The following is a 12,706-nucleotide window of genomic DNA, read 5'->3' on the forward strand; positions in this document are numbered from 1 at the left end:
TCAAGGATGCCCTGAAATTCTACATCCTGTCTTGAGTAACTGTCGCCACCTAAACAAGTGTACAAAAGCTAGGTCACAAACTACCCATTTTTCGTCACTCTCAGTAATTATCCCTTAAACACTTGCAAACGTACATCACTCCACTGCATTTTAAAATTAATCTCTTCCCTCATCTTTTATTTACTAATCATCTTTCCAGTAGCGTATGTAATCACTCATATTCAGTACCAAGATAATATCAACCGTCAGTGTATCATTGCTCGAGTCCTTTGTCTCGACATGTAAATAAATGTATCACAAAACAGAATGTTTTGGTCTGTACAATACTTTGCTTAAAGGAAGGAGTGTAGATGATCGAATTTGAACGTTTACTGTGTATAAATCATTTTGTTTTCCAAAGGAGTAATGTATTGTAGTTCCTAGATGGTTGACATTTCATACTATGAATATATAGTTGTTCTGAGAGCAAAGAATGTCTGCCAGAAGTAGGGCACTAACAATGAGAATATGTATCCGTGATGAATTGAAAATGGAGGTATTGTTGAACATAATGTTAATGCAATAATTGTTTTATTTTTCTAAGCAAACCATATCCCAAGCAACTGGTATGAAATATTCCCGAACTGCACAGCATGGTTCCTCTTCTGTGACTGCAAGAAGTTCAGGACAGAGCAGCAGAACTCATCACCCATTCATTGGTGTTCAAACAATAAAGGTGGTTGACTGAAAATGTATTTTCTATTTCGAAAATATATATTTTTTGTGAAAAACCCTTGCCAACATTTATATACCGCACTGTTTACCATATCAACCATCTAACATTCCCTGTCAGTGCTTCTATTTTCTCAATCTTTCTTCTGACTTGATCAACAGAAAATGTTGAATTTTAGTGTGTTGAAAAAAAAAAAAAATCTGTTAAGAAAGGAAGTTTAACTGAAATCCGTTTTGTGCCGAGTTGCTTTTTTTTAATTATTATGGATGTGATATTTGCAAAATGTATATAGACTCATTTTCATGGTTACATATTTAAATGCTTAGAACTTCAATCATTTGCTTTTGAAATCACTTGAACAGAAATAGCTTTACTGTTTTTCTGGGTAAAATAGGCAGAATTTGTTTCTTTACTATTTGCTCACAGGCAGTTTCCTTCCAAAGTCATTATTCAGTACTCGTTCAATCATAATGCATTCTGTGGCCATCAATTAGTACTTAATGGTCTGAACATCGTAAACCTCCTGCCACGTAGATCTCTTAAAGAGGTTGTTCGGTATATTAAGGAGCAGCAGAACATGTGTCCACTATACAAAGTAAAATGGTGCATACTGTATCTGGAAGAGGGTGTTGAAGCTGAGGTGTTGAGCAGTTACAAATGGGATGGATACGAATGCGAAGCTTAAAGAAAATCCGGTTTCCTCCTTTGTTTTTTTCCTTCTTTCTAGTCAGTATGAACAAGTTGCTATGTCCTTAACATAGGCGCTTGTGGCATTTCTACCTTGATTTATGAGAGGTCGAAGCCCGCCTGGTTTTTGAACACTTCATGAAAAGGACTTGCTTTTTATCCAATTATTTTAAGGACTGGTAACTGAATAGCCAAGTTTTTTTTTTTTAAATATGATTTTAAAATGTATCCTGTGTCATAAGTGCTATATATAATTTATTTTAATAAAATTAGATATTCAAGCTTCATGTGTCTTGTATTTAATGTTCTTACAATTTCCATTGAGGTTACGTTACTATGAAGACCACCCTGATGCATTTTGTGGCCAGTTGGCAAATGTTGTGTAAAAGAGCAAGTGGAAATCTGTGCAAATCTTTTTATAATTAACATATTATTGTTTGCTGGCAGTTAGATTGAAGAAACACAAAAAAAGAATCTGCCTCTTCTATTACTCTAGGATGATCCTAAAGTCCCAATTCCTGTAAGCAGGACCTATAGGGTATTTATGAAAATATACAGGATGGACTCACCCCCACCCCCTTGTTTCGGGTGGGTCTCCAAGAGGGCTTCTATATTATTATTTTGAGTGCTTTGTTGCACATTTGATAACCCTAGTGGGGCATCTACGTGCCTTAGGTTTGTCCTCAAGTCTCTTGGCCTGTTCTTTAAGTGCGTTGATGTTGGAACAGTTGTGCCTAGTGCGCAGAAACTAGCCAAATCGTAGGTTTTCTCTTAGTGATCTCAGGTGGTAGCTGTCGAATCAGAGTAGGCTGTTTTTATCCATAGGTTATTGGCAAACCCATGTAACAAACTTGTTATCGATGTTCTGAATATTAAGATCTGAGAATATAATTGGGTCTTTGCTGATGGTCTGTGTAAACCTTAGGAAGCAGTCTCTAGTGTTTACCGATGCTGAAAAGTCATTTGTTGATTTCAGGTCACCATGCCAAATGAGTGTTAGAAATTGGGTTTCTGGTTGGCTAGGGTATGCCCCTAAGCCAGGCAGAACTTACCCACTCTAGTCAGGGCAAGGGAGTTACACGTCCAAGATAACCCCTGCTCACTCCCTTGGTAGCTTGGCACGAGCAGTCAGGCTTATCCCAGAGGCAATGTGTAAAGCGTTTGCACAACACACACGTGATGCAATATCCCCACCACAAAGGAAACACAACACCAGATTATATGAAAATATACTGTATTGTACACAACACAATTATCAGACCAAACATCACATATCAGTACTATCCTGCTACCTTAGCAGTTGTCAGAACGTTACACATTAGTTACTCTGCAAACTAGCAGTAGTTACACATAACACACAGGTTACTCAGTATCCTGCAACATAAGCAGTAGTCAGGAAACACTATTACACCAAAGCATTTGTCATAAGAATATCATAAAATGCCCAGAGCAGGAACATTAGAAAACATATGGCAAGTTAGAAAAACATATTAGCAAGCATGTCCATAAAAGGAACATTTCCACACATGTATAAAATCATCATAACACAAGTAGGCAACGTATAATACAATAAAGTCTCTAATAAGAACTTATGATATATATTTTCCCTTTAAAAGTACCTGGTCTTGTGACGAAGGTACCTCCAGTGCCTAGAAGACAAAGAAGAAGGGGGCCCCCGGCGCTCCTCTGCGCAATGTGATTGCCTTATTAAAATTCTGAGGAAGAGGGGGGTGGCACACACCCCCTCTGCACTACTGACAGGCCCCTTCTGGGGCCCGTGATCACTGGGGGCCCCCCTGGGCCTCCACCTGCCCTCACGTGGGGGGGGGAGTCACCCAATACTCCTATCAAGGAGGGGGGCGCCACGCACCCCCTCCGATTCGAGGGCAGGCCCCTCCTGGGACCCGTGAATGTTGTAGCCCCCCCCCCCCCCCCCAGGCCCTGACTGTCCCTCCACGAAGGGGGGAGCCAAGAGATCCAAACTGGCCCACACAAGGGCCACGCCAGGGACTGGCGGCACAGGGGGCCTCTGGTGAGAAACCAGCAGAAAACAGCAGGACGGCCTCGTTTGGGCCGGAGGGAACCTCCGATGAGGTTTACTTCCCCCCACCCGGAGTCCAGTTGTAGGCGCGGCCCGCCCGGCTGTCGAAGAAGAGGCAGGCACCAAAGTCGGTGCCTGCCAGTGCCCCGGGGGCGCTCTACAGAGCGCGATTCTCCCCAGGGGCACGACAGGAGCGCTCGAACTCCAAGGATAATAATCAAGACTTCTCCTGGTGCCCTGGGGACACGGGACAGCGCACTCGCTCGCCCTCAATCCAGCAACTTCCCCCGGGCTGCGGCTGTGATTTTCCTCGGGCAAAAAAAAAGGAAATAGCGATTTGGAGGGCGCTAAGCACCAGTGAGGGGGGGCGCTCCCAGGCACTAAGAAAAACCCCTAAATAAGCGCTTTCTCAAGCGCTTAGCTCATGGGCAAAGTGAAGCACCCCTCGTGCTTCAGGGTAAGTGCAGGGGTCAGGGGCCTCAGCACCCTGCCCCTGGTGAGAAAAAGTTCAGGAAAAGGCCCACCGGTGGAGGGGCCCAGCAACCGGCCAGCACAAGGGAAAGGCAGCAAGTCCTTTACAGTGACCAAGCAGGTCGCAGGTCAGCACAGCAGCAGCAGTCCATGGCGGTCCCTGGTGAGTTATTCCAGTGTCCAGTTCCATGATGTTCAAAGAGTTTCCAAATTGTGGGGAAAATTCCCCTATACTTGTACTCAGTCCTTACAATGTTTTGCAATGGTAGGGAGAGGGGGTTCTAGCCAGTTACAACTGGATCTGGGAGTGCCCCCTCTCTCCTTTCAGCACAGGCTCCAAACATCAGTGGGGGGTTAACAACCCTATTCTGTGAGGCCAGGGCACAGCCTTAACAAATGTAGGTGTGCCCCGCCTCTCCCTTCTCTCAGCCCAGGAAGACTATTCAGTATGCATATGCACCTCTGTGACACCTCCACCCTCCCGGTGTACAGGCTGTCTGAAAAGTATGCACAAAGCCCCAACAGTCACTCTGCCCATACGTGGATTGGAGTCAAGCTGCACAACACCAGAGTCATAAGCACAGATAAATGCGCACTTTCTAGAAGTGACATTTCTGTGATAGTAATAAAAAATACACCCATATCAGTAAGCAGCATTTATTATCACCATCTCAACCATACCAAACATGCCTACGCTACCCCTCATAAATCAGGCATTACCCCTTACACATAAGGCAGGGCATTTCTGATGCAATCCTATAAGAAGACAGCACTCACAGCAGTGAGACACCAAGTTAGGCTGTTTGTCACTACCAGGACAGGCCACACAACCTGGCACATGTCCTGCCTTTCTACATACATGGCACCCTGCCCACAGGGCTAGCTAGGGCATACCTTAGGGGTGACTTACATGTAGTAAAAGGGGAGTTCTGGGCCTGGCAAGCAAATTTAGATGCCAGGTCCCTGTGGCAGAAAACTGCGCACACAGGCCCTGCGCTTGCAGGCCTGAGACAGGTTTGAAAGTCTATTTCAGTGGGTGGCGCAAGCAGCGCTGCAGGCCCACAAGTAGTATTTAATTTACAGGCCTGGATATAGAGATACCACTGTACAAGGGACTTGTAGGTAAATTAAATATGCCAATTAGGTATAAGCCAATCATACCCACTTTAGATGGGAGAGCACCTGCACTTTAGCACTGGTCAGCAGTGATAAAGTGCTCAGAGTCCTAGAGCCAACAGCGAGAGTTCAGAAAAACCAGGAGGAAGGAGGCAAAAAGACTGGGGATGACCCTGTGTAAGGAAAAAAGTCCAACAGTGAGTATATTGTCAATTTGGCTATGCCACATGACGATATTAGCTTTGACCGGGTTATCATTACTGTAGATGTAATTACTGTCAAAATGTTGGGCATAATGGCATGCCAAGCTCGGGCGAAGGTACTGCCCATTGAAGTACTCTAGATTTGGTGATAGTTTTATTGTGCTAGAAAAAGTTCTCAGTGAGGCCAGTCTGGCACAGACAAGTACAAATTGTATAGGGGAAATGGTGTCTATCTCTGCATCTTTGAGTCCATTCCCAATGACTTCGAGGGTCTGTTCCTGGGGGATACTAGTATATATATATATCCTCAATATCCAGTGTGATGGTCTGTTTCAGAGTCGCAGCTAAGGTCCTTTAGGAGACAAAGGACACCTTTATTGTCTTTTAAAAATGATGAAAGAAGCCACTGACTTTCTTTGTCTTATATGTTAGAGGGTAAGACAATTGTTGTACCCCCTTTATCAGCAGGTTTTATCACTATCTGGTGGGTAATCATAAGGTTCTTGAGAGCTTTCCTCTCCAGAACAGAAAAGTTATTGTACTGATTGAGTTCTTGATGATGTTGGCTTCTATTACTCTCGTGACTGCCATCTCAAAACTTTGAATTGTCACTGTTGTTGTCTGAATAGAGGGTTGAAGGGTTGATTTGTTACCAAGACCTGTGTTCTGCAAGACACTATCAGTACTGGGGGGGGGTTGGTAAAATAAGCTTGGAGTTTGATTTTTCTGAAGTACTCTGCTAATTCACACTGGAGGTCAAACTTCTCAATTTTAGGGGTAGGGACAAAGATGAGCCCTTTACATAGGACCTTATGCTCTGTGTCTGTGAAAGATACCGTGCAGAGGTTAATCACTAAGTTGTATTCAGATCTGCTTGGTTGTTGTCCTTGGTCTTGCTCCTGGTAGCCATTGTTGATGGTTTTGATCCTTGTACTTTTGGTCCCTCTCTTTGCTTTTGTCTTCCTCTTGGCAGTCCTCTCCATAAAAAAGGCAGTTTTCCATATTGGAAGTGGAACCCCTGTTGGAAGTGTGGGTATAGGTGGGGCCACATTCCCTTTGGGAAACCTGCATTGTGGGGGCCCATTGGTGGTAACTGGGGCCAATACTGGCCCCATCGTTACTACTGTACTACTATTCCTACCAGAGCTGATTGACCAATCATTTGGGGTACATTGTTTTTTGTTCAAATTCCTTTCGCTTTGGTAGTGAGTTCCTGGCTTCTCTGATGTAATACACGTCAGTAACATAAGGGGACAGTTGACTTTTTTAATGTTATTTTGCGACTTCGTGATTTTGGACTGGGTTAGAAACTCCCTATGTTAGTTCATATCCCTATTGATTTCCTCTAGTCTTTTCTTGAATGTCATTTGGACTAGAGTTCTAAGGTGTCCCTTGCTTGTCTGTATTTGAATGTGCATCCTGTCTTAAATCCTCTTGGCTGTATTAATGACTAGCATTCCCAAATCCGTAGTACATTTCCAGGCGATGTAGGACCATTCTTTTAAGAAGGTTACATCGTCCAAGAAGATACAGGATTCGTTGATTACTATGAGGACATGGGGTGCTGCCTCAGATCAAAGTATTCTGTCACTATAGCACCATGTAAAGCTGTTTTGATTTGGTTTCTTTTTAATTTGGTGAATGATTCCCAGTCTCCAACCTCCGCTAGTTTTTGTGCGACATTAAAGTCGCCAAGAAGTGATAGGGCCACTGGGATGTTTGTGACTGTTTTATCATCAAAACCAAGTTCGTTTGGTTCAGACCTGTTTGGGGATGGAAGCGATCCACTAACGATCAGATACTGAATAATACCTAGGGACGTGGTTGACAATGCAAATGGAAGAATAGCTTCCCGTGGCTGTGAGCCGCACCAAACAGCAACACACAATGCCTTATCCAACGAAGGGCTGGGGGAAGGAGAGAGTAACTATAGAGGTACACGTTTGTGCTGTCCCTTACCAAATCAAGAAACACAAAGAACAAGCATGCCCCTTCAATAGGTTCTCATATACAAGAGCCACTCGCCCTACTGTGTGGGTAATGACCCAATCCAGGATGATCCTTAAGTCCCAATTTCTATAAGCAGGACCTGGAGAATACTTTAAAAAATATACGGAATGCCTCACACATACCCCGGGTGTCATGCTTCGGTCATCCCGCACTCACCAAAGAATTCTCTAGTGGAGAGCAGGCTGGCGTAGTACACTGCTTAGGGGCTGTGCAGGGTGTCTAATCCAGGTGACTGGTAGACACCTGTTCGGTATAAGTCAATATGGACGTTCAATGAAGGACCACATGCCAATTATGAATACAATTTAGCTTTACTAGAATTTCAGGTAAATGTATGCATTTAGCACATCAACAATGGTAGAATAAAAATAGCAATGAAGAGCATCTATTTATATATGAGTACACTACAAAGAGCATCTATGTATATGTATGAGCAAAGAGTTCATTGACAGATATGAGCTTTGATTAACTGTATACCAAAATGCGTCACACTATGATGTTCAGGAAGCAAAATATAAACGAGCTGAATACTTCAGATAAGCTTTGACTGCATACCAAAATGCATGTTTCAATTACTGCAGCAAGCTCACACTACGATGTTCAGAAAGCAAAATATAAACAAGCTGAATACTTCAGATTATAAACACAGTGCAAGCATAATAATCAATCATAATAATAGAGCAGAGAAACAAAGGCCTTTAATTCCTGTGTAGAACTTAACTTAGTCCACAAAATGCTGGGAAGCCCTCTACCGCTCGCTTGGACCTCTCTCCCCCTCAAGCATCATGGTCTCTGAACAGCAAACAGGGAGGCAGCACTGGTCCTGGAGATGGAAGCTTTCACAACCCCATCTGCGAGCTTCAAATCCCTCACCCGCACTTCAGTGCTTAAATAACTCGAAGCTTGGATTCTATCCCTTTCTGGCATTTTCTAGCTATGTTATCAGCACTTGTCTCTTGGCTGCTCTGCCCTTCCCCAGCCATTGTTTTCATTCCATCTTCTCCCTGTACTCTCGTTCTCAAGGTTGAGACGGAGTCTCCTACACAAACAAGCTTGAAAATAACATTGTGAACTTTTCCACGTTGTTCGGGTTTCAGCAGGCGTGATGCTAATCTACACTGTTCAAGCTAATTAACCCTTCGCGTCACAATGTCTTCTGCACCTTTCCCTATACTGATCACTCCACCCCTTAGATGAGCGCGATGCATGCAAAACAGATATCATTTATTTTGACGTTCCGCTAGCTAGGTTGCTACAAATACTTGTCAGCGTTATTCTAAGCGCCTGTATCTTAGTATAAAGCTGTTTTGTGCGTACATATAGTCTACATAGTGTAGTCATTAGAGTAACACAAACAATCAATAACCAAATTAGCGAATGTAACACTATATTTAGCATCTATGGTCATCTGTATGGCTGTATCCTTGGTGTATTTAGCTGCCATATCAAATTTAGCAAAGGTAACTTGTGCGTAGTGCCTGATTGCCTCTAATCTGGGTAGCTTAACAACAAGCGAGATGTTCCACTCTAACTGCGCTCACATTTGTGTCTGTAATGTGGTTATGGTGAACTTAGTTGGTTGTTACAAGATTTGAGTGCTTATGTTAATAATGCTGGTAATATTGCACATACGAATTACTTGCTCTCCGGTGGTTTGTATAAATCAGTTAATAAGTAAGGGATGATTAGTGACATATCCAATAGGGACAGAGAGCATATGTTATAAGTCTGTGCCATTAATAGGATAAGGTAACCATTCACATTCTCCTGGTATTGCGTGAAGACATGGATCTAGTACCCGTCCAGTGTGGGTACATACCCACCCATTAGACCAATCTGCACATCTAGTGGGATCTACAGTGTGATTTGTTGGATTAATCCACTTTTTGTCAGTGTGAGGTATCCACCATTCTTCACCTATCACTCCGCGGAGCAATATAAAGGGGCACCATATGTCAGGAGGAAGATCACTTCTTGCTATATCAAAAAGAGCATAACACATTTCTTCCTCACAGTGAAACTGAATGGGCTTTACCCATATTTCTTCAGGCAAATGCAATTGTTGTCTCCAATATTCACCCTTAAGCTGTCCCCATTCTGCTTTAAAGTCTGCATACTGTTGATTAACAATGCTTTGCCATAGTATGCACTGGATGCCCTTAGTCACTGTGTGTTTTGAAAGCTTTTTCTGAATTGTTTATAAGTGAAATTATGCCATTGCCAATCGCGATACAACCCACGCAGGACTTTCCATACTTCTTGTGAGTGTGTGGGCCCCCATTGAGAAATTACTTTTATGGCCTCTCCTGTACTATATACTGTAGAAGATAGCTTATTCCTAATGGCTTCAATATAAAAATAATTCAGGGCCCCTAAACCGATTCCGATGGCCCCAGCTATCAAGGTCCCTAGATCTCTTCTAATGCGCAACTTTGGCAAGGGCCATAACTGTGGTGTCCATGGTGCACATAATGGATCATACTTTGAGACATTCCCCTTGGCAATATTTATCTGTAACACAATACGGTTAATTATGCTTGCATGCAGAGCTTGCTTACATCCTATTCTATATCGAACTATGGAAACGCTTCCTAAGTTGCTGACCATGTGTCTTTCGGTTACATAAAACATGAAGGCTGGTGGTTTGGAGTATCGAACTCCTTTGGTTCCATTGTTCATTGTAACAACCACCATATGTCCTGGTAAAATAATCTGTTTGTCAGAGCAATCATAAGGTTTACACGGGTATGCCTGTGCTGGTGTAAAAGGTACAATGGTATCACAATATTTACATATCATGTTTAGCGTATAATTCAAAGCCTGTACTGTTGCTGGCGTCCCCTTCAACTCGTTCAGTCCGTTGGCATGTCGGATTTGCTGTCCAGTTACCTTCCAGGTCACAGCTTTGGCAGCCATCCACTTGCCTCCAGGTACTTTCACGTTGCAAAGTGAAACATTTCCCTGGTCATTAGTTACGTTAGCGGCTTGAGATGCACAAGTGACATGAAGGTCCGTAACGACATTCTCTGCTACATTCGGTCGAACCCAAACACCTCTCCCAGTTGTAATTATGACCGCAAACAGGAACTACGTCATTGACGCAGATGTCATCGTTTACGACCGTGGGGTAAGTCACACTGCAGGTACAAACACAGGTACATTAGAGTTCTTTAAAAGTACAATATACGTACTCCCCACCCCTTGACTCAATATCTCTCCTGCCTCCTGGCTTTTTCCCAGAATGGTTCACCCATACTTTTCTTCCTGTGCTTCCAAATCCTCCCTCACCTCTCTGGGTGTTATCTGGGGGGGGGCAGATCTTTCTTCAATGTGGGGGGTTTATGCTTGTTCACAAATCAATTGTGCAAGTTTGTCATGTGCTGATAACTTTTTTAGCTGTTCTTTCAACAATCCGTTATATCTCTCAATCATGCCTGCAGCTTGTGGATAATAACTAAGGTGCAAAATCCACTGAATTCCCTGTTCCTGCGCCCAGCCCTGCACTGTTTTCCCTGAAAAGTGTGTGCTCCTATCTGTTTGGATCTCATCAGGTGCCCCATAATGTTTTATCAGGTAGTTTAGCCCTCGCAAAGTGGTCTTTTGGACTGCAGACTTACAGGGCGTACCAAACATAAAGCCAGAGTAGGTGTCCACCATGGTCAATACGTAGCTTTTTCCTCCTTCTTTTGGTAGCAGCCCGATATAGTCCAATTTCCACACTGTAGCAGCTGCAGTTCCTCTTCTGATATGGCCGCTAGGCTTCTCTTGCAGGGGCATTTGTCTAATCTGGTTGCATGTGGGGCACTCCTTTACTGCTTGTTGCACTTGTTCTTTAGTAACTGTAATTTGTCGTTGCTGTGCCCATGCAGAAGTGGCATTCTCTCCTAGAGGTCCGGATGTTGCATGGTCCCAGTTTGCTATAGCAGCTTCAGCTTCCTCATTGATGACCACCGTTCGTGTTTTGGCCATCTGATCTGGGGTGTTGTTGAATAGAGATGCATGTGAGGTGTCCGATGGACAATGGGCATCCACATGTCCCACATCGATTTGACATTTGTTGGCCTTTCTCCCACATCTCTTCCCATAGCTGCTCGCCTCCCGAAATGGGGGTGCCTTTCATTTTCCATCCTTCCTGGTGCCAAGTCGGGGCCCAGCTTACTAGTCCTTGGTAAGTGGCCCAGCTGTCAGTGTACACAAATGTTTTCTCTCTGATGGGGGCTTGTTCGATCACTGCTGCTACTCCCTGCAGTTCTGCAAGCTGGCTTGATCCAGTATCCCCTCCTCGCAGCAACATCGTTGCTGTAGCAGGCTGAAATGCGACTGTTTGCCATTGTCTTTTCCCTTGATAGCACCGGGCGGTACCATCTGTGAACCATGCATTTTGCTGTTCTTCTTCAGTAAGTCGTTCAAAAGGCAGGGCTGTCTTAAATGGTGAGGATTCCATTTCGCAGGGCTCTGGGGCAGGGGCAATTGCCTGCAAGTCCACTGCCCCTAGCGTATCTTCTTGTAACTTCGACACTCCTGCTGGTTCCGGTTTTGCCCTCTGCTGCAGATACCATTTCCACTTCACGATGGTAAACTCCTGCGCCCTGCCTACTTTAGTGCCAACCCCTCCTTCTCTTATCCAACCTAGTAAGGGGACCTGCGTTCTTAAGGTAACCGGCCGGTCACCAGTTATGCATTCTGTTTCCACTAATGCCCAATATGCCCCTGCTTGTTCTTTTTCTAACGGGGTGTAATTGCTCATGGATGGTGTTAATCTCTTTGACCAGAATCCTTGTGGCACCCTCTTTTTTCCCTGCCTCTGCCATAAGCTCTGTATCACTACATCATCCTGCACTATCATTTCCAGCTCAAACTGGTCTCCTTCTGTGATGGGACATAACGTAAAAGGATTCTGTAATGCATCTTTTGCTCCAGTGTCCCACAATCTCACCAACCTTTTAAACAAAGGCTCTGCAGGCAGCTGCCTAAACATACGGGTTATCTCCAACAACTCACTCTGCGTATAATCTCTCACCAAATGAGAATTCTGTATTTGCCCACCATTCACTCCATTTGATTTGTTTTGCACGAGTGGGCGAACCTCCATTACACTTCCTCTTCCACCTTCAACTTCACCTACACCTACACTTCCTTCTCCACTTTCAACTCCACCTAGTTCTGCTACATGTACTTCCACCTCATCCTCCCAATTCCAGTCGTCATCATTATCTGAGACTATTCCATCCCAAGTATATGGATCCCAATTTTCTTTGCGTACCAATGCCATCACTTGCACAGCTGAGGGTATTTTAGGCCTCTGCCTATTCTTCTGTTTTGCTACTTGTACTGCTAATGCGGTGCAAATTGCCTCCATTTGATCACCCCGAGTCACTGCACTTCCTATGGTCTCTTTCATGAGTAACTGTCTTTCCTGCAAGGCTGCAACCTCATCCCGCAGTATTGTCTTCCTGTATACCATAC

At 44.0% G+C, this 12,706-nt stretch overlaps 1 protein-coding gene across 6 annotated transcripts in view; it reads left to right on the plus strand.

Moving 5' to 3' along the window:
• POC5 (POC5 centriolar protein) overlaps positions 1 to 12,706 on the plus strand; it is a 212,075-nt gene that overhangs the window by 175,910 nt on the left and 23,459 nt on the right. For 4 of the 6 annotated variants that reach the window (XM_069223681.1, XM_069223689.1, XM_069223662.1 and 1 more), the window contains one exon: positions 584 to 715. In XM_069223681.1, the coding sequence (XP_069079782.1) occupies positions 584 to 715 (132 nt within the window). Of the gene's footprint in view, positions 1 to 583; positions 1,685 to 12,706 lie in introns of those variants that run through there. The other 2 variants (XM_069223705.1, XM_069223696.1) reach the window with 1 other exon arrangement.

The sequence above is a fragment of the Pleurodeles waltl genome, chromosome 1_1 (assembly GCF_031143425.1).
Source record: "Pleurodeles waltl isolate 20211129_DDA chromosome 1_1, aPleWal1.hap1.20221129, whole genome shotgun sequence".
NCBI classification, from domain to species: domain Eukaryota; kingdom Metazoa; phylum Chordata; class Amphibia; order Caudata; family Salamandridae; genus Pleurodeles; species Pleurodeles waltl.